A 22250-nucleotide genomic window follows, 5' to 3' on the forward strand; every position below is an offset into this window, starting at 1 on the left:
GGCAATATAGCTATTAGTGACATAGGAAGACTCCAAAAGGCAAAGAATAAGGCAGCTAGAATTATTTTGAGGTGTGTGTATGACACCCCAGTGACTGAATTATATAGTGCTATAGTGTGGTTGACTGTGACACAACAGACAACAGCCTTTTGAGTTCATGCTATGGCTTATATCATAAGAGGAAACCAAGAGCTATTTATGACAATCAGGAATATGTAGTTAATGATGGTGCAGGATTTTAATTGTGTACTTTCTTGTTATTCTTGTTATATAGTTATTTTCTGTTGCACAATATATAGAGTTAATTGTGGGTTTTAACTGCTCTACATGTACAAATCACGTGTTTGTCCTTCTTCTTTTTGCATCTATTAAAGTGATGCATCTATTAAAGTGATGTTTTCATGTCTATCTTCTTCTGAGCTAAAAAAAAAAAAAATCCTGCATAAAAAACTCTGAGGCTGCTGTTGAAGTGAATTTTTCCATCAGCTACTAAAATGTATAAACTGCTGTGCTGAAATATGAAAATTAAAGTGATAAAGTCTAAAAAATCTCTCAGTATATTGTAAAGCCATGAAGATGAATCCAAACTCAGTCAGACTGAGACATTATCATTTTCAAGTCAAATGAGTGTGATATCTCCCTATGAAGAAAGGCAAACCGTTCATGACTTGTACAGCAGGTCTGGACCTGCTGGTCTTGTGTATTTACTTAATTTATCAGAGAAGGGTTAGGGTTAAAGGTAAAATTCTCTTAAAGGAGAAATATTTAGCAATTGCTTAAACAAAAAGGAGTCCAAACAGTGAGTTGGAGCCATAGGCTATAATAAATAGGTTGAAATCCGATCTAATATACAGTCTGTGGTTGAAAAGAGTTGTTTCTCCCGCCTCACCCTCCACAGACTTGGAAGCTCAGGCAGGCTGCAGGAACACTGCAGGAACACTGCAGGAGCGCAAGACGAGTGTAACATCATAACCTGACAATACCAAGTGACCCACTGTATTGATCAGCTGTTTATAACTATCAGTTGTCTGTCAATGTAAAGTTAAGCCCAATGTCCTGAAGACAAAAGTCCACTGCACTGAAAATACACACTCTGGACTTTGAGTTAAATAACTGCCTGTTTTACTGCCTGCCACACTCTAGTAACATATTGCTCAGAACAGTTATAAACATCTACGCCCTCTTCAAGATTATTAATGATTTCTTACAACTCATAAACAGACTCTTACTCATTCGGCAAAGATTCAGCATTAATTTGAACTCTAATTAACACGACACGGGCAAACAAAAACAGTTATTCAGGCCCAGAATAGAAATTTCAAAGGGAGACACCACAGCTAAAATGCTGTTGTTATTTTTCTCCTTTAAATCATTAATTCGTGCCACTACCCAACAAATCTGTTCATACGAGTGGTTCTTGCACCAGACACTTTGTGTTTTTGATTGAGCTGCATGCCGAAAAAATGAAGGACAATCACCTGTGACATAGAGATGAGCATAGCAGGTGGCCTTGCCAATTTTGTTTGAGATGACGCTCTTGTAGACACCGCCGTGTGCGTGACACACAGAGCGGATGACCAGGCTGTGGACGTCACGGACTGCAAGAGAAAGCACAGATGAAAGGATATGAGGTATACTGGTTTATAATATACAGTACTGGTCTGTATACTGGTGATAAATGAAACTTTGAGCACTGTTTTTGTTATTGGGATCATTTGCTCAGAACAAGAGCAGGTTAGTATGAACATTATACATCATGTACTGGCATAACAAGTTTTTTTTTAATGCAAGTACATACTTATCTGATTTTAGAAGGTTTTCTTTCCTACATATAAATGAAAAAGTTCTTTGTTCATCTTAATTTGATTAAAACAGAAGTTAAAATTAAAACTAGATTAAATTATTCCTCTTATTAAAACCAGAGGACTCTGAAATAAATTGGCCAGAGTGTAATAGCTTTGTACAGCCTTGAGTACTCTGACAGGCCTGAACACTCTCTGAATGTTAATCCACTTTGAAACACTCACACTGTGTCATCTTTCTGTCCTCGGTGCTCTCAATCCTCTTGCCGTTGTGGAACCAGACGATGGTGGGGTACGGCAGACCAGCCACTTTACATTTGAGCACAGCCTCCTTCCCCTCGATCACATCCAGGTCATACAGGGGTTTGATGAAGTCAGGCATGGTGAAGCGCTCCACCTCATTCTCCGGGACCTCTGGCTCCTCTGGGATCGAAGGCATCTTCTCCAGTTTAGCCCTAAAGGGAAGGGAGGACATTCCAACTGCTGCATAAGCATGAGATTTTTTTTTAACCCATAATCAGGAAAAGTCCACAAAATACACAAGAGCTATGAACCAATAGCCAATGAATAGCATGCTTTTACATCTGTGAGGAGATGGCGGGTCGCGGTTCTTGTATGTAAAGTTCGGCAGAGCTCTCTGCCTCTCCGTGACAGTTACAGGCCGTGACCGTGAAAAAACCCTCATCCTCATTGGTCACATGAGAAATGATGAGAGAGTGTCGGCCGCCCTCCTGGAGAATACGGATGTCCTCACTTTCTGTGAGTGGATGGTCTAAAGAGAAAAAAAAAACAATCTGCATTTATACATCACTTTATACATGACACTAGTCGCCTACTGTAATTAAAAAATCAACAGCCAAACTCAGAGACTGTTTAAAGGTAAAGACAAAGTTGAAAACAAGAAAAGAACAGGTCATTTCAAAAAGGTATGGAAGCCACATTTTATGAAATCTGTTTCTTGTACTCTATTGAAGCCATCAACTCCTCAGTACTGCTATATTAGACCAAGCTAAGTGCTCCTGCTGCCGTTCTTTCAGTGAAATCCAGTGAAATCTCAGTGATGTCAGGCTGTTTCAGCTTGGATCCACCTCTGGGTAGCCAGGGCTAGATGAGTTTTTTTTTCACCTAACACTGTGTTTTGGTCAAAAAAAGTAACATCTTTAAGCTAGGGTGGTGACACAGCAACATGTGATAAGCTTCAACAGTTCTTTTATCTGCACTTTTTATTTAATTCATTGTCACGCTGCAGTTTCTCGCCTCCTGTCTGTGTCCAGGCAGCTCCTCCACAAACAAATACATGAAACAGTGCTGTTGAACAGCAGAGCAAAGATGTATCGGTGGAATAACTCAAAGATAAGCGATGGTCCTTACTCTAATTAAGTGCAATACAACCTTTGCAAGTAAAAAAACAATACTTTATGTGCACCTGTAATTTTTACAATATTTGTTACCAACAAGCTGAAACAAAAGCTGTCTGTGTGTATTTGAACTTTTTAGTCTAGTTTGCTGAGTATCTTTAAATTTAGTAAATTTTTGTAAACTCAGCCACTGGCTGAGACAAAGCATGTCCTCTACCAAAAGGACAGAGAAAGGACAGGATGAATGACCGATACCTTACTGATGTCTGTGTTCTTCATTCTTTCTAAACTTCACTCAGGATTTTGATGTCAGAAATATGATTTATTTCATTGACATTTTGATTTTTTTTCCCCAGTGACATATTATTGAGTTTAAATAGTGACTTTACTGTTGTAAACACTACTGTTGCTGCTCTAGAAACAATATTTAGTTATAAAAACATTCAGTTTGAATTCTGCTCTAAATTTATTTTATTTTTTTAATTTTAAAAAGGAAATATTTAGTATAGAAAAAGAACAAATATTGGAAAGAGCAGTACCATCAAAATCCTAAGGATACCCATCCCTAATTCTGGTACATGTAAACACTGCCGGCACGGCTCTGTGAGCAGGAGAACTCAGTTTTCTCAGTCAATACAGAACATATGGAGGAATGTATTGCTTCAGTTGCCTTCATTTACCATCAACATTGCCTGGACACCCACATAAAAACTGGTGAATCTTCCCCTTAAACGTTGAAATCTGTGATACACCTGGGTGCAAGAACAATATCTAAATCCTAAAAGCATCTTTAACCGGTGATTAAAATGAACATGTGACTGTGAATATCTCTGTATAGTAATAATATCTATATACAATCCTACCAAAGTGACTCCAGGTGACCTTAGGAGGTGGCGTCCCACTGACTTTGCAGTCGAACCGAGCATTACGTCCCTCGATCACTTCTAGAACGTCCAGCTTGCGAGTGAAGAGAGGTTCAATTGAAGGGATGACTTTGAGTTTGCCAGATGATGTCACTTCCTCTGAAGAGTGAAAATATTAATTCAGAAGTAGCACAAGAGGCAGACAGGACAATGAAATTCATTTTAATTTTACATCACACATATTTGTGATATTTATTATTCAAACACACCCTTTGCTGTGCTCAGTTTGCATGTGTACGTCCCGCTGTCATCCTCGTGCACAGAGTTGAGCAGCAGCCGGCACTTTCTTCCGTCAAAGTGCATCTTACAGTTGAGCAATGCCGGCTGGATCAGTTTCCCATCTGCCAGCCAGTCCACATCAGTGTCCTTGGGTCCGATGACATGACACTCGAACAAAACAGTCTCTCCAGCCTTGGCTGTGATGTCCTTGACCGGGCGGATGACAGCCAGGCTAGGCTCAACTGGTGGGGCTGGGTGTAAATAAAGGACATTTTCTGAAGAGTGCTGTTAAGTGACACCTGAGCATTGGTGTCGTGAACTACTCACAGGTCACAAGGAATGTTTTTATTCACTTGGAGTTATGGTATGAATGTATATGCTGAGTAATAAGTGAACTAGTGTCCATAACTTGGTCATAATATAAGAAATAGCTTGACAAAAGTAACAGATCTTTTATTCACAAAAACTGAGTGTAACGTGGATTCATAGGGACAGTTCACCTCAAAATCAAAAATACATATATTTCCCCTGGCATGTAGTGTTATTTCTAGTAGAAAGAAAGTAGTTCTGGTAGATAAAGAAACACTGTTTTTCTTAAATGTATCTTTCTTGTGCTTTTAGCACCACAGAGTGCCATTTAGTCTCATTATATTGGAGAGAAGGCAGACATATCTACAGCTGACATCTCCAAAACTCTGCAACTCACACCAAAAAGGTCTAGATGGATACATAGCATACTATGTATCCACTATTACTACTATTATTATACAGGCCAGGAGAATAATGTGTATTTTTGATTTAGGGGTGAATTATCCCTTTAAAGTAACAACAAATACCAGCATATTTTGGGAGATATTTGGAGCAGAGCCTACCTTGAACCTGCAGCTTTCCTTCACACTGCTTTGTCCCATACTCATTAATGATCTTACAGGTGTAAATCCCAGAGTCTGACCTCACTGCTGACTTGATGGTCATTTCAAAAGTGCCATCTTCTTTCTCACGTACAATGTGACGTGGGCCAGTTTTCACCGTAACTCTGTCCCTCAGCCTACAAAAGAGTAGAATTAAGGGAACAATTGTTGTTAAAAACAAGAGATGAATCATTCGTGCAGCGCTCAAAAGTGTTTTTAAATTTAATTTATGCAATGGAAGATGACCAAGCACACACTTTTTCAACTGCAGGCTCTATTCTGGGAGGTATAAAGGGGGTTGGGGGTGGGATATGTTATTATTACCAGGACTGCCAATATTATGTTTAGCACTTTCTTTTCTGCTATTGACTCTTGAGAGTCATGACTAACTCTGATGACAGAACCTGCCAGAGTGACTCAGACTATTCGTGTCTCCTGTATTAAAGGACGAGGCTGGCATTATTCTATATTACACAAATCCTATGAAAAGACCAAAAACCTACAAGGTGTTAGTCCAAGTGTTAAAACATTTTGGTCGCACTTAATTGTACAATACAAGCCATATTTTGTATCAAATAAGACAAAAACTAGAAATAATATGTTGATTATTTAACATTACTAGACCCCATTAGACCTGTTTTAGACCTTATTAGAGAGTAATTTGAGACAAATTACAACAGCACTGTGAAACTTAAGTAACTTTTTTGCACAGTTAGCCCCTCATTAGACTTTAGTAGAGGGCAATTATGGACACTGTAAACTTATGTGAAATTGTTGGTTGTTCCAATTTGCAGAGCAGCCAAGAAGGACCCCAACTTCTTAGATCAATTAACATTTTCTGCCCAGTGTTACAATAAGCCTGTAGTGTCTAGTTCACACATCGTTTTAAATAGCAGATATGTGATTTCACTTTAGTTTACAGTATAGTTCTGTTGTAATGTGTCCCTGATTGCCCTCTAATAAAGTCTAATAAGGATCTAACAAAGGGTCTAAGACTGTCTAATAAAGAACATATTATTCCTAGCTTTCATCTAATTTGATAAAAAGTATGGCTTATTCCCTCTTATTAATGAACATTAGACTGTCTAATAAAGAACATATTCTAGTTTCTGTCTAATTTCATACAATGTACAGCTTGTGACATTTTATAGAGAGCTGAAGTCATGACCCTCCTGGTGGACCACCATGGGACCTTACTTCAGATAAAATGTAAATTTTAGTCTATGGCGAGAGACAAATTACTTTTTGTTCCAATTTTAATTTCGTAACAAATCACAAATATGATGTCCGTGAATTTAAAAGATAACTTTACAAGTCAAGAAAGTGGCTGTTTGTTGTAAAACTGTTAAGGTATCAGACTTTGAAAATACGTAATTTGAAAGACTACACACCCAGAAGTCGCCTGAGTGACGTCAGGCATCATAGCTTCAGTGGCTAATGTTAGCTTTTGAAGGGGGAAAATCATGTGTGTTTTTGTACTGGGATGTTGTCACATAATAGCCGTTCTCTTCCCAGATGATAAGAGCACCACAAGTTGCTGGATAAAACACTTCAGGTTCAGTAACATTACAGGGGAGAGAACGATTAGGGTTGGTGACGCATATTGTGCAAGACGAGAGATGTAGCTCACTGAGAGGTTTCACACAAAACCTAACTAAACTACAGCAAATCTACCACAAATTGCAAGTTTCTTGCCTTGTAAAACTGTCTTTTAAATTGACAAACATCATATGTGTTATTCAGGAAACAATTCAAATTGGAATTGAAACAATGATCTGTCTCTCTCTATAGACTACAATTCATATTTCTTCTTAAGTTAGGTTCCATGGGGTACACTGGGAGGGATGTGACTTTCCCTCTCTATTAGTGTACCGTTGGGTGCATGGTGTCTAATTAGGGTACAGCTGTATTTGTCTAATAAATAACATATTATTTCTAGTTTTTGTCTAATTTGATACAAAGTACAGCTTATTACATTTTATTACTGTATTGTAAAATAATGTGCAACCTACATTTCTTCTTCCTCACACCATTGAGAGGTGTGAGGAAGTATTTTTAATTCATCACCATAGATGGTGCTCTTGTGAGTATTTACAGCAGGAGGATGGTGTATGTGAGACTGACTCAAAATCAAGTAGAGGGTTCATGCTCATGGTAACAAAGGATCCCATCACCCTGACGTGACTGTTAACAGCGTGGCTCACTGATGTGTATTTAGTAGCTCCTCCACAATAACGGAGCCGTATGGCACAGAGGAAAAAGATATATCAGACTTTGTTTTTTTTTAGGGATTTGTACGAGGAAAAAAAAACAAAAAAAACATGGAATATTGCCAGCTGCTGTCCTAGCTGACAACAGGAACAAAGAACTGCTGGCTGATATGAGGAAGTATTCTACAAACATTAAAGGACCTGACCCTTGCAAAGACATACAGTCAGGTCTGGTTCTTCTTTGGATGGCCTCAGCATCACATGTGAATTCCAGATCGTCTAAGAGCTCATTAGTTCTGCCAGACATTTATGTTTCTGGGCGCTGAGCAGCTCCATTGTAAATGGGGTGAAGCGTGTTATTCTTCCCTCTTTCCGTCAGCCTGGAGATTGTTAGGCAGTAAACATTAAGCTTCCACTTCCTTTAACAGATCCAATAAAGCAGCATGCCCTACAACAAACCATGCAGTCAAGCAAACATGCTGGTTTGTAACACACCAACTTGCTCTCATCCCAGGTCATCAGTACCGACGTAGGTTTTTATTCTGTACCTATGTTTTTTTTTGTTTTTTTTTATTGTGGTCAATGTCATTTTTTGTTAAAAAATAGAAAAATGATTAACCACCTCTTAGCAAACATCAGCGGTAGAATTCATTTGTGCCTTTCTTCTCATACCATGTAACACTATCAAACGGTAACATTAGCTAAGAAGTGGCTGAATGCTAACATTAGCTGTTAGCTAAAGGGTTAGCAAATTACATTGTTTTACATTTACTAATTAGTCTGGAGGCGGTTAACTAGTAATGGAGGCGGTTAACTAGTAATGATTTGTCAGATTTCATACATTTATACGACTTATCACCTGGAACACAGCAGCATGTCATTATCCTTTGATAACAGCATTTGAGCTTCTAACCCTGGCAGTGTGCAGTGTGACAACCAGGGAAAATCTCTGCTGTGTAAATATGATGAATGGTGTTGCATGGCTGAAATGAAGGTGATTTGTGTTGAACCATTTACAGTTAAAGAATAACAACAACAACAACAACAACAACAACAACAACAATAATAATAATAATAATAATAATAATAATAATGATACTCAGGCTGCATGATACAGTAAAAAACTCATATTGCAAATATTCTGACTGAAATTACAGTTGCGATATGCGATAGTGGGAATGATCTTTTTGCATCATGGTTTTCACTTTTACTGAAAAATAAATAAATAAATAAATAATTTTTTAAAAATTGTGACAATGTCATATTTGTTTGGATCTGGACCAAACATATTTTCTTTCATCTGAAGAACAAGATATTTAGGCCGGGGCATCTTTTCTCACACATTTTTCCTTTTTCAACAAAAATTGCAATTTGGTAATTGTTTTGCGATTTGGATATTGCACTTTACTGTATTCAGATTTTGATTTGATTGTGATTAATTGTACAACCCTTATACTGATGCATTAGTCATGCCTCTCTGTGTCTCATATTGATGCACAAGGCAACCTTTAACATCTGTATGAGGCACTGCCACAGAGTTTTGTTTTGTTGGTTGGGCTCAGGAAAAGATCATTGTTTGGGTTAAAATAAGTATGCTATGTTTTGTATATATCGTCCATCCACACCACTTCCTCCACATGTGAATGTGGATGGATTTACATTGAAGCTAGTGAAAGCCTGGTCTCCAAGAGGTGTAACAAAATGTTGGTATTTGATAACCTGGGAATGAGAATGGCCTGGATACAGAGAAGGTCTTTTCCATGTCCCATGCACGTAATGAGTTGAAGCAGCTGGATGAAGTGAGGGGACCTACCAATAGAGCATGGGTTTGGGTTGTCCACTTATTCGGACAGACATGGTGACTTCCTGTCCTTCAATGACAGCTTGATCACTCATTGTTACCTGTTTGAAATGTAATGTAAGTTAGAAGCTGAGAGATGCATTTTACCTGTAAGGTTTATTTGACAGACATGTTGATGGGATGACCACGCAGTGGACAACATGTTTATACAAGAAATTAATATTGATAGAATCAAGGACATCTTGGAGATAAAACATTGTCATGCAATATGTAGCAACCAACCAGTCAGAAATGCAGTTGAGTAAGTGTCATTACTAAAACATACATGTCATATTCTAAAAGGGAAAGACAGTGAGGTATCTAATCAGGTCTAGCTCTGTACAGTCTCACCAGGAATGCAGGGGGTTGCCTGAATCGTGTGTCAATACTGCGCCTTGGCTCTGGCCCTCCAAAATCCATGCCTTCCTCCAGGGGACTGAGATATTCCTCATCAGACGTAATAGGGCTACTAATATCCATAGGCACGCCCAGGTTTCCCCTCGGCTCATGTGCAGATTCTATAAAAACAACAAGGTTACATTCATCTTGTAGTTTCTGCACCTTTTGGTGTCTGTAGACTTAATTTTACTTTACATTACTAAGAGGAGTTGAGAACACAGGAGTTCATGTATTTAAAAAAAAAAAAAACAAGTCGCCCTTAAAATACAATTAGAGTCTGAGATGTCAAATGTGATATCCAAACAATAGTGGATTCACAGTGGGTGGAGCCAGTGAGCCTCAGTGGGCAATTTATAGGTTCAGTTTCGCCTCTGAGTTGCTATGGTAACTATAAGTGAGGTTGTTCAGCTGGAATATATGGCACAGACATTTTGCTCAGAGAGATAATGACAAGGGAGCAGGAGAGAAATCAGCTGAAACACAATGCCAATGTGGGAAGAGACCACAATATGTTTTTTAGGAGCTTTACAGATAAGAAATACTGTGATGTATATTGGCCTGTTTTTGACTATGTAAGGTATTTTTTAAATTCATCTATGGGGAGAAAAGAAGTTTCCTATTTAATTTTTGACAGACTATCATGGCCATTTTGAGCTTATGATAATAACTGAGAACATTCAAGTGAAATGGACAGACATATTTTTCACTGTAGATAATAAAACAATTAACAACATGTTGATTATATCAGCATGGTGCTCTCATGTTAATGTCATCTCTGGTTTAAAATAAGCAACTGCAGTTTTTTTAGACACAATTAAAAACCTGCACCATAGCAGGAGTGTAAAAATATCCATACACTTGAGTATTACAATATTATGTTTTGTGATACAGTATCAAAGATTTGTGGCAGTGGTTCATTTTGTGTTTGTGTTGTGTTTAAACTGTAGACAGCTAGATAGAGGTGTTGTTATCCACAGTTGTATGCTTGCTGTTCTGATTGTCTTTTTTATGTATACAATGGTGTGCTCCTTAAACTACGACAGTTTTACTAAAATTACATTTTAATATTGAACTGTGATATATATCATATTGCTACTCATTGCTCATACTATTCTTGCCAATACACAGACTTACATTATAGATACATCCATTCTGACTAATCAAGAAAATAATACCACTTCCTAGATAATAATAAATGTATAACCTAATATATAATATAATATAATATAATATAATATAATATAATCAAATAATTTAGGATTAGGTTTCAAGTTTTGAAGAGTCAGAAATAAAAACAAATCACCACAAAACAGTTGTCACCAAAAGTCAAACTGACCTGCTTTAACTATAAGGGTGGCACTGCTGGATGCTCTTCCCATCTGATTAACAGCAGTCACACAGTATTTTCCAGCGTCACTTATTCTAGCTGATTTGATGAGCAGACTGTGGCGTTCGCCCTCCACTTTGACCGTGTAATTTGCAGTGCCGATGATTTCAGTGTTGTCTTTTGTCCAGGTAACTTCAATAGAGAGGACAAAAAGAATAATTTGTGCGTTGATCACTTAAAGAAACAGTTCACCCCCAAAGTCAAAAATACATATTTTTTCTACTGGCTTGTAGCGTGACCTGTCCGTCTAGATAGTTTTGATGTGGGTTCCGGAGTTTTGGATACTGACCATAGAGATGTCTGCCTTCTCCCAAATATAATGGGACTAAAGTAATTTGAAAAATTTACAATGGATTATCCTGAGTAAACAGGTCAGGATTTCAGGAAAGAGACATTGCTGTTGAGTGTTTTTCAAATGTATCTTTTTGGTGCTTTGAGCACCACAAGCTGAGGGCCATTTCATTTCATTACACTAGAGAGAAGACACACATCTCCACAACTCTGCAACTCACACCAAAACTCTATATAGCACTACAGGCCAAAGGAAAAGTATATAGTTTTGATTTTGGGATGAAAATGTTCCTTTAAATTTACAATTCAGAATTTCTCAGAGTTTTTGTTGTTGAAACATAAAGTACAACATGTTACCTTCAGGAGTGGGAGTGCCGGCAATGATACATTTTAGTAGCACATCTGCACCAGCAGATGCTACAGTGTCCTGGAGGGAAAACTCAAAGACAGGGGCCTCCATTGGGTCTTCTCCAGCAGACACATAAGAATCATCTGAAGAATCTACACAGTTTAAGAAAAGCCTGAAGTCATTTTTTTTTTCCTGTGATCAAATTAGAGAAATACAAACCCTCAAGTAAAGAATGACTAATTGGTTGATTAAACTGAGAAAAAAAGCAGACTGAACTTCTCACTACTACAGAAAGCTAGATGAAAGAAGCAAAGCAAATCTAACCTAACTCTGGAGACATGGGTCTAGGGCGACGTTTCTTTCCTTTGGTCTTCGGCTGTTGTCCCTCTTTGGCACTAGTACTAATTGGCTGAGGCTCACTTGTCACCACAGGACCATCTTCTTCCATTTTTTCATCTTCAACAATAATTGCGGGGATTCTTATCTTTAAGGCTGGTTTGGATAGCTCCACTTCCATTTTTTCCTCAGTTGGCATGACTGGTGACATCCTGGAGGGTTTCGGAGGGGGTTGCGGAGGAAGATCTTGCACAATGACACCCCGTCTTTGTACCAGTGGACTTTCAGGTCTGTTTTCAATTTTTCTTAGTACTACTTCTATTGGCGTCTTTCTCCCCGATGTCTCGTCCTTTTGCGATGTTTGGCCAAGAGATTCTTGAATGTGCTGGGATTCTTGCATTCGAGATACCCTTTGTACAAGTGGACTTGGTGGCCTTCGTTCGACCTTGCGTAATGTCATCTCAGCAACATTTCTGCTTGGCGACTCTTCTCTTTGTTGATAATATAATGCTGGTGATGATGACCTCTGTATGATTTCTGTAACTGGACTGACTCGACTTAATTCTCTTACTGATCGTTGTCCTGGTAAGTCAGATAACTGCATGGACTCTGGGGTGCCTGCAACCTCTCCAAATCTACTGACTGTTACAGTTGTTGAACCAGTGCTTGCTGTCTTTTGCGGTTGGGATCTATGCTGGTCTTGCGGTACTTGCTGCATTGGTTGCTGACTTAGTTCCTTTTCTCTCTGTTCCTTTGCCCACTGTGCTCGTTCCCTTTCTTGGAGCTTTTGAAGCACTTGAGGAGGAATAGGTTCGATTTTCCTGAGAGGCTGGCGCTGCTTGCCCTTCAGAGTGAGCTGTTCAGTTGAGAATGACTTCTTCATATGAGGTTTACCAACAAGCTTCTTAATACGCTGCAGCTCCTCAGTGAACTTGTTCTCAATGTCCTGAACCTTTTGGGAGTAGCGAGGTTTCTCCTCCAGGGAAGCAGCTCTCTGTCTAAACATAGATCTCCGTTCAGCAGCATCCTCTTTCAAAGCCTCCCTTAGATCTTCCCTTGAACTTTCTCTAGAGATGCCCAACCGGCTTCCTCCGTCATCTGAATCTACAGATCCAGCACGATTGAACCCTGCCCAGGATCTTCCCGAAATGGAACCCTCTGGAATATCAAGGCTTCGTCTCCGCTCTTCTAAGCCACGTACCTTCTCAAACACCTTTGAGCTCGCCCTGGTAAGCTTCGGGGATGGTCTAGGAGTAAATTCTTTGCGCGAGTACTCGCTCAGTGGAGTCTGCGGTCGGGAGTCCTGGGTGTTACTTTGGGATGCGGATTTTGGCTGCTTAACCTTTTCTTCAAACTCCCCAGGCACTGTGTCTTGGTATTCAGTTGGCACAACAGTTTTCTTGCGCAAGCTGAGAGGTGTAGTTGAACCGGAGCGACTTGGCATTGGAGAGGTGGAGGTACGTTTGACGAGTCTTGGGGATGGGGGTGGGAGGACTTGTGGAGGGGATTCTCTTGAAAAGTTCTCTGAATGGCTCCTGAAAGGATGTGAGGCAAAATCTCAGTAGGTGTATTTTTAATTCACATTCTGCATAACATTGTATTTTAGTATGGAACTTGAGTCAAATAATAATTCCTTGCCTGGTTGTGTTAGAGTGATCCTCATGTCCATGTGTTCTATTGTCATCTTCTGCACATTTGTCAATCACTGCATCACGTGTAAAGAAGAGATATGATATGAAACAAGGCAAATGTAAAGCTGCACTAATCATTTTTCCCATAACCACTAGATGACAAACTATAAAGGGGTCACTTTTTGTGAAGAATCCACAGAGAAATAAAATCCATGTGTGCAGTACCTGTCAGCTCTGCAGAGCATTTTAGTGCATCTGAGTTCATTCTTTTGGATTTTCAGCATGCAGCCAAGGCAGGAAAACATTTTCACAGAAAAAGCTCTTAGCAACTAAATGGTAAACACAGTGGAGCAATTGGCAACTGAAGTATCAGTATTCCCAAAACAGGTCTAATGGGAGAGTGAATGCTGGACTTACACTCATCAGGTAAACACAAAGATGCTCCAAATAAACCAGAACATTGTTCTGTATTTGCTGGAATTTTACATAAGCAAGGGCACTAATACCTTTGCAACTTTATGGGGTGTTTTCAGCTCATTCCATGGTGTGTAAGGCTCAAAAAGTAGGAAAAAGAAAAAGCTTCCTTCTGAATATTTCAAAATTCTCATTAACATGTATAAACTAATAGAACTCAGTAAAAACAAGAATAAAAGAAAATTGTCTAAAGGAATAATTGCAAGCTAGAAACATGATGGATACCTGTATGCACAGCCTGGTCCTCAGCATCCCCACTGTCTTCTTTGGTCTCATATTGGTCTTCACCTTCATCCTCTGTTGTTTCGGAATCTGACAAAAATACAATGGAAAAATCATTTTTACTGACTAGGATCCCATAAGATGAAAATAGGAAAGGAAGGAGGAAAATAGTGTGTTAAATGACAACATCAAGTTAAATGTCATGACATTTCGCACATGAAATGTTACTTATGTTGCTAATTGAAAGACATTTTTTTGACAAAACAAATTCATTGACACAATTGAATATTATTCAGTTTTTGATCTCTCTGCGCGAGGCTAATTGGAAAGAATGTTTACATAGAGGCAGATGAAGAAACAGAGGGGGCACACTGTTACTATAGGAACCACTAGAATACAGTATCCGATTCAGGTGATGTTTAGTGAGAGGCAAATGAAAATTCTCAGTGCAAACTGATGTTGAAGGTGACACATTTCAATGGTTTAATTTCTTTAGAACGAAATATTAGGTTTTAAGAAAAAACAGGCAAGCTACTCTAAAATACATCATAAGTGTTAAAAAAAAATTGCATATCTGAGAATGAAATCTTATTCAAATAAAGTTTCCCTCTGTGTTGCATTGGACTCTATTTGATTATGAATGTCGTTTTACTTGATTGTTGTCACCCTCAGGGTCTCATTAGCACAGCTAAGCTAAATGTACTAAATTGGCGGCAGCTGAATTGTTGCTGAGTCTTTATCCCTCATAATTATCTCATCAGCATCTGCAAGTTAATGTTAAGGGAGGGAATATAACACATCAGAGAAAAATAAACAGAGGTGTTTCACTATTTTCAAGAAAAAAACAACTTCTTTCCATTTTATCTCTTTTAAGCCTTAAAATTTGCTCCAGTTGTACCATCTTAAAAAGATTTGACTATTTTCCTCAGACAGAGAAAAAACAGTCATTGGTAGGACTCAAAATAGAAAGCACTATTGAGTCACTGGCATCCCAGCAGCTCTCATGAGGTGTTTGCTTCACAGTAGGTGGAATTACTTATAAAAAACAGAGGCTGTTGTTCCCTTGCAGTAAAAGAACACAATAGGATAATGTGGTAATACTGATGGTAGAAAAATACTGGGAATGTTCGTGTGAATTCAGAAGAAAGACAAAATCCAGCAAATGTTACACGGTACATTTGTATTGCTCTTCAATGTCAACCTGTTTTTTCTCAAGTAAAAAAGCAAAACTGATGGAATGAAGTGGTTTACATTTTGTGTGTGTCAAGCAAATGAAGTTACCCAAAGCATTTCAGTCTACATTCATAATAATTGGCAAGATATTTATGTCATATGACTGCACTGCAGATTTCACAATAAAACTCCCTTGGATGTTTGTAAAGCAATCTTTTTCCCTGAATAGCACATAATCAAATAAAGCAGTTACAAATGCTGAACTTTTATTTATGCATATTAGGTCATAGATCATATATAGTCATATATAGCCTTCCCCGAGGTGATCATCAGATTTTAATGAAGCTGTGTTCACAAAGCAAAACATGACACAGACGTATCTTACAGTCAATCAATTCTTAAATCAGAAAAGTAATAAAAAGTCAATTTATTTAAGTGTTTTTAAGGTAAAGTTTGATAATCCAAATGATTTGCATAAACCAAAATGGTAAGAGCTCTGTAAGCCTCGACAAACTTATGTCTTTCTTTATTCTGCCTTGAAGATTCAATTGTTTCATAACTTTAGCGTGAAAAGAAAACTGACTAAAGAGGGGAGGGCTTGAAAAAGAGAGAAAGAGAAAACTGAAAAACAAAACATTTTTTTAAAAAGCAACAAAATCGAAAAGACACAGTTTTTGTTGACATATTTATTATAACTGATCCTTGCTAAGTCCTGCCCCTTTTCCACGAGTGTATTTAAAAGTGCATTTTCACATCTTAAATTAGCTTATGTTAGCAAAATGCTAGCTAACTAGCTAACGAATCTACATCAATCATTGGGTAGCTAGTTGGCAAGAATTTTGCTAACATTAGCCATCTTAGGATGTGGCCCTGTGTCATTTTTACAGGGAAAAAAATGACAAAATGGCTCAAAGTACGGCAATGTCAGTCAGTCTACCACTTTGGTCCAGACAGAAATATCCCAACAACTATTGGTTGAATTGTCCACATTCATGGTCTCAAAAGGATGAATCCTCCTGATGTTTGGTAATTTACCAACTTTTCAAATGCACGACCAGCAGGTGAAAAGTGAAAGTTTTCAATTATCCAATGAAACATCTGTACATTGTAAGATGGTTTGGTATACAACTGTGTACATCCATGGTTCCCAGACAGTGTGAAATTTCTAGTTAGCATAAAAAATATTTATACGTGTAAAAACAGCATACTGTATGGTTGAATATGGAGCATATACTACAGTATGGATTTTGGACATGGCATCGACCACTAGTGGCACTACAGGGCACAATTCTTATAAGCAGGGTCTTGTTTACACTTGTTATGCACAGGTGATGCCATAGACATCTTAATAATTGTATAGTTCATTTTGTTTATTTACAAGACTAAAAAAGCTAAGAGAGCTTGCAGAACATTGTGAACTCACCACCTGCACCTCCAAGCTGAAACTATGGAGGGATCAGAATGTCACCTTTAAAGGCACTGAGTGGTATTATTAAACAGGATGGGCTGGGACTAGCTGGTTAGCATGCTAACTTTAGTTGATATATCTCTGCTAACACATTGTGTTGACAGTGTCAGTTCATTTTTTTTTAATGTTTCAAATGAAAAATCTGACCACATTTTACACATTGCACCTGTAAAAGCTGCTGAAACGAACAGTAACCAAAATTTTTCATCAAACAATCCGAGCCTCTCCCTCTTAGATTTTGGTATGTACATGTGTAGGTAAATTAGAAAAAAGTTTATACATTGAAAAGGTTTCTTTTCAAAACACAATTTCAGTAGTAAGCAAGTTCTAGGTAAGTCTATTAGCCATCACACAGCTTAATTAGTCAGGGGTATGATGGCACTGGGCGTCTGCATGGGGTATTACTGTACACGTCTTACTATAGTTCCAGCAAAGTGTTGCTCATAAACCCGTCACTGCAACCCCGCAGAAAACTACATAGCTCAAGTTACATCTTCCAAGATGAGATTTATACTTGGCTGAGTACTTCCTCAGTGTCTCAGTTTTGACATCTCTGCTGTTGTGACATAAGAGCGGGAAAGAAAAGGTTTTTTCTTTTTCCACCATCTTTGTGATTCTGTTTTCAATTCTGCTTATTTAAGATTCACACTGTAATATTAGGGTTAGAAAGCCCATAAAGGAACATCAGTTTGAGAAAAGTCGCACTATATCAACATTTTAGTGAAACTCTGAAAGTCCTCTGCAATTCTTTGAAGTTAGTTCAACGCTATGGCGATGCCTTGAGCTTGGTTTCTATTGGTTGAGGTAATTATATTCCACAATAACACTGGTCTAATCTTTTTTTCCTCCTGATTAAGGCTGTCATTGGTAATTGCATCAGCTCAGAAAACACTGTGTGGCCAGTTTTTGAGCATTAAGGTTAATAAAATGCTTCTGTCAACATTTGAAATGGTACATTTCTACACACAGTAAATGATTTAATCAGTACAGGACTAAAACAAATAGCTGTATGATTGGCAAAGATAACATAAAATAGCACTTGCCTGATTTTTTTCTTTGGTCTGGATTTTGTTCATGGCCACTGTTGGTATGTCCTCGACAGGTATTTTTTGTCTTGGCTTACATTCAGCAGCAGGGTATTCCCCAAGATACACTGGGGGTTCCGAGCCATTACTACACGCCTAAATAAGGGAATATTCTACAGACATCCCCAAGAAATGTCTGACTTGGATGCAAAAGATTCAACTTGTTATATACTGTAAGTCTGCTAACATGCAGGTGAAAGCTTCTCAATCAAACGCAAAGAAAAATGGAAAGAAGGCACTTTGGTCCATTATATAACAAGTTGCACCTCGGAGTGTCAGCACTTCTTCTCAGAGAATCCGTTTCTGAACAGCACGGCACGCGAGCCTCCATCTGCAGGTGCAAATGTCTGTTGAATGCATATCATCCACTCTGAGGGAGCCCCTCTGTCCACACAATAGCCAGCGACAGTGTAAGCATCTTCCCCCGCTGTGTTCCACCCTACAGGCAGTGCACACCGATAGGCAGAAAAACCAGTGGGAGTGATCCAGCCCTCTTGAGATCAGTGTTTCTACAGCATTGGTTGACATTTTTCATTTTTCCCTACCTCCCCATGTGTCTGTGTCTTATTCTGCTACTGGTGTAATGAGCCGATGTTGTGTTGTCGGCAGAGAAGGGGGAGAATCACTGCAACCGCTACAGGGACCTCCTCGCTCCTCTCTGCATTGCTGGAACACTGTTAGCTCTCACAGCAAATGTGTTACTGGCTGCTTACACTGAATACACAAAGCAACCCTATTAACAAGGGATATGATAGATTTAACTGCAGCGCTCACTGCTACACTCCTAAAATATAACACTGCTATTGTATGTTTCTACACTGTGATTTCAGTTGGTGTTGCTGCTCATTTTTTGATACTTTTGGTGTAATAATTGTTGAGTATTCTGTTATCACATGGTGCATTTTGAATGACTCAGTCTCTAAGAATTCTCTCCCCTGAGGGAACAGAAAAGGCATCACTGCTTACACATTTCATCTCACCGCTGAGTATAAATCAGTAACAGAAACAGCTACGCTTAGGAATGACATTTCAATTCACATAGCATCAGACTGTGCTCAGGACAAAATAACGCCGTGAGCATGCTGAGAGTTCACTCACTCACACACACACACACACACACACACACACGTGCAAGCGAACAGGTATAAATAAACCAAGGCTAAAAAAGGCACTAACTTGCTTCACACCGTACATAAATAATAATTCATACTAAATATCTAATGGTTGCAGCTACAACTGTGTATTGTTCAGAAAATTTGTAAAAACCTACAGGCTTAATTACACGGTCTGCTGATTATGTAATCTCAGGTCATGGAAAGTGTATTCTTGTTTCCTTGGCAGCTGCACTTTATGTGGACCTTTTCTGCTTTTTTTTTTTATACATGAATCCAACATCAGTTTAAAAAGGGGGAAATCTGTCATGACTCTCAGTCTTGTGACAAAAATACCACAATGTGTTAGTGCTAGCTGCAGCATGCGTTGGCACAGGCTGTGTGCTTGAATAACAACCTGTAGCAGAATAATCGTCTGTTCCCTGTAACTGTAGAAATATTAGCCTTTCTGAGAAATTTCTTGAGGTGCTTTCACATGTGAAAGTTTTTGTTAAACTTATACATTTGATCTCATGAGGTTTAGTTTCACATTGCATAACGATCTAGTCATGACATACCTACATCCTGCCAATATCACCTATGTGAGGTGTGCCTTCCAGTACCCTTTGCTAAGCCCCCCCTCCTTAGATGCTGTTGCTGCACCTGTCACGTTTCCCATTCTCATAGTGCACATATGCTGTTTATAGTGATAACGGTGGCAGATTTAACATAGCTCATGTAAGCTAATGCAAATGCTTGAACACACTGAGTGAGCTGAGAAGTCTGTCTCCCGCTGACTTTTTAATGTTTCCATCTGACAGATTTTAAAACAAGAACTCTGTAAGAGCATTTTTAAGATCTAAAGTTACTTAAGAGCTGTGTATATTTTATAATGTTAATGCTAACAGACTGAAGTGAAAGCTAGCTTACATCTCAGCACACACTGATGGACAACAGAAACACATAATAACTATCCAATCATAGATTAGCACTGTAACTAGGCACTACAGGCCTGTCAAGCTTGAAGAACGATACTCAATGTCTCAATGGATTTAGAGAGGGTACCACAAGCACAAGATAAGATGTGTGAGGAATGGATTTAACTTTGCCTTGATTTGTTCTAACCAGGGCTGTGATTGTTTAGATTTTTTCTTACCGTGGTGACAAAGCATCATATAACAACATAGCATATGACAAGCGTATTGTCATAAGGGTAGTGTAGCTCCTTTAAGGTATAGGGCAGTACATGAGCGTATGGGGTGTGCAAGTGGGGGAAAGTCAGCACGAGACTGTCAGTACTGCTTATAGCAGAGCAGCAACTTAAATTTAGCAGTAAGCTGTCAGTCTGCCAGTAAATGTACAGTAGCAAAGCATGGAAGGCTAAAGTTATGCTAATGCTAACACTAGTGCTGTACCTTTACAAGTACCCCTCCAGAAGCTTTGTAATCCAGCCTTCAACTGCACTGACTTTTTAAGAGATGCAGTGAAATAAATCCATAATGATTCAATACCTACTACCTATTATTGAAAACAGCTGTTGTTGTTAGTGTAGCTCAATAAATAAAATACAGTATTTCCATCATAAAAACTTGTATTTTTACACAGTCTTTTAATGGTTTTTGCATAGCTGACTTGGCAAACTGCATAATTTAGTGCAAGGTTTGTTGTTGTGCAACTTGTGAGGTAATGACTGAATTGGGGACATCATGGACACCTATTAGTTGTGTTTACTTGTTTGTGGAGCCCGCTTGGAGGACATGTTCTGCACATGTGCAGTAGTTCAGCACATGTGTGATGTGGGGACAGATTTCAGTATTTACACGTTCACTCACTATGTCCTTCTCTATCTTTCATGAGCTGTTACTCATTTTTTCTACTTAATGTGAACATGGGAACTAAAAAAATCCTCATACACTTGAAAACTCAAAATCTGCTACTCAAAACTGTTCAGCTCTCTCCATAATTACCCTTCAGGATTTCTCCTCTGCTACAAAACTTTTGTTGATGCACAACTAAATCTATTTATTAAAGCAACGGGGCGGTGTAGGGGATTTCCACAGTGTAACTGCAGCTCCACCTGTTCACTCACGCTCATGGTCCAGGAGGAGGACAACATGGTGAGGAAACTATCCAAACACCCTGGAGAGGGGCCATCGTCACACTCAGTGGCGACATCTTAACTTCCCAGGTCTCTCCTAACTGTAAGATTACTCTGCAAGATTTTTTTTTTAATGGCAGTTACTGAGCTATTATTAAACACCAAACTTTGTTAGCTTTATGCAACTTTTTGGCATCTTTCAGCTCATTGTCTTGGTTTTACTGCCTCAACGCTGCTGTTTTGATTTACTCTCTCATCAGCATCACTTTCAGCTGCACATATTTTTAGCGAAAAAGCTGAAATCCACCATATACCAAGCAAGAAATGGCAAAGTTAGCAACCAGGAGGTGAGCACAGCACAGCATTTACCTGATGAAGTGTCAAATCATTTTCTCAGGAGTTGGTGGACACCAAAACAGAGCTAAACACAGGTGACCGCGTAGTAAATACTAATAATGCTCTATATGCCTGACAAATAAACAGGAATTGACAGTTATTTGCTTGTACGTTCACCATAACAACTTCATGATTTGTTTTTAGATTTACAGGGATCTATTGGCAGAATATGACAGAAATACAATATAATATCCATTCGTATGTTTTCATTAGTGTATAATCACCTGAAAATAAGAATCACTGTATTTTCATTACTCTATAATTATAAATTTATATCCACAGAGGACACAAGTTGTCATCCATGGAGGCCACTATGTTTCTACAGTACAGCCCAAGGCAGATAAACCAAACACTGGCTCTAAATATGGCCTTTTTGTGTGTTGTGGGAGTTTCATGGTCAATGTACTTTCTCCTATGTGCTTGGAAGGGAGGGTGAGACAACATGATTGCAATCTGTAAGCTGACCGCTAAATGCCACTAAACCCTACACACTGGTCCTTTGAAGGAATAGTCGGACATTTCAGGAAATATTTGGTTTGTGAGTTAGATGAAAAGATTGATATCACTCTAATATATTTCAGTCAAAT

The 22250-nt window shown here is 38.6% G+C and overlaps 1 protein-coding gene across 1 annotated transcript in view; it reads right to left on the reverse strand.

Moving 5' to 3' along the window:
- Nucleotides 1-22250, reverse strand: part of spegb (striated muscle enriched protein kinase b) — a 55002-nt gene that overhangs the window by 27088 nt on the left and 5664 nt on the right. Inside the window, exons 2-14 of the mRNA XM_084724256.1 lie at nucleotides 14356-14442; nucleotides 13664-13730; nucleotides 12014-13560; nucleotides 11698-11841; nucleotides 10999-11181; nucleotides 9615-9781; nucleotides 9237-9325; nucleotides 5175-5350; nucleotides 4293-4553; nucleotides 4024-4182; nucleotides 2385-2574; nucleotides 2028-2257; nucleotides 1479-1598 (exon numbers count right to left, since the gene is read on the reverse strand). Coding sequence (XP_084580382.1) covers nucleotides 1479-1598; nucleotides 2028-2257; nucleotides 2385-2574; nucleotides 4024-4182; nucleotides 4293-4553; nucleotides 5175-5350; nucleotides 9237-9325; nucleotides 9615-9781; nucleotides 10999-11181; nucleotides 11698-11841; nucleotides 12014-13560; nucleotides 13664-13730; nucleotides 14356-14442 — 3420 coding nt within the window. The remainder of the gene's footprint in view (nucleotides 1-1478; nucleotides 1599-2027; nucleotides 2258-2384; nucleotides 2575-4023; nucleotides 4183-4292; nucleotides 4554-5174; nucleotides 5351-9236; nucleotides 9326-9614; nucleotides 9782-10998; nucleotides 11182-11697; nucleotides 11842-12013; nucleotides 13561-13663; nucleotides 13731-14355; nucleotides 14443-22250) is intronic.

This window comes from Lutjanus erythropterus, chromosome 8 (assembly GCF_056507025.1).
Source record: "Lutjanus erythropterus isolate fLutEry1 chromosome 8, fLutEry1.hap2, whole genome shotgun sequence".
NCBI classification, from domain to species: domain Eukaryota; kingdom Metazoa; phylum Chordata; class Actinopteri; order Lutjaniformes; family Lutjanidae; genus Lutjanus; species Lutjanus erythropterus.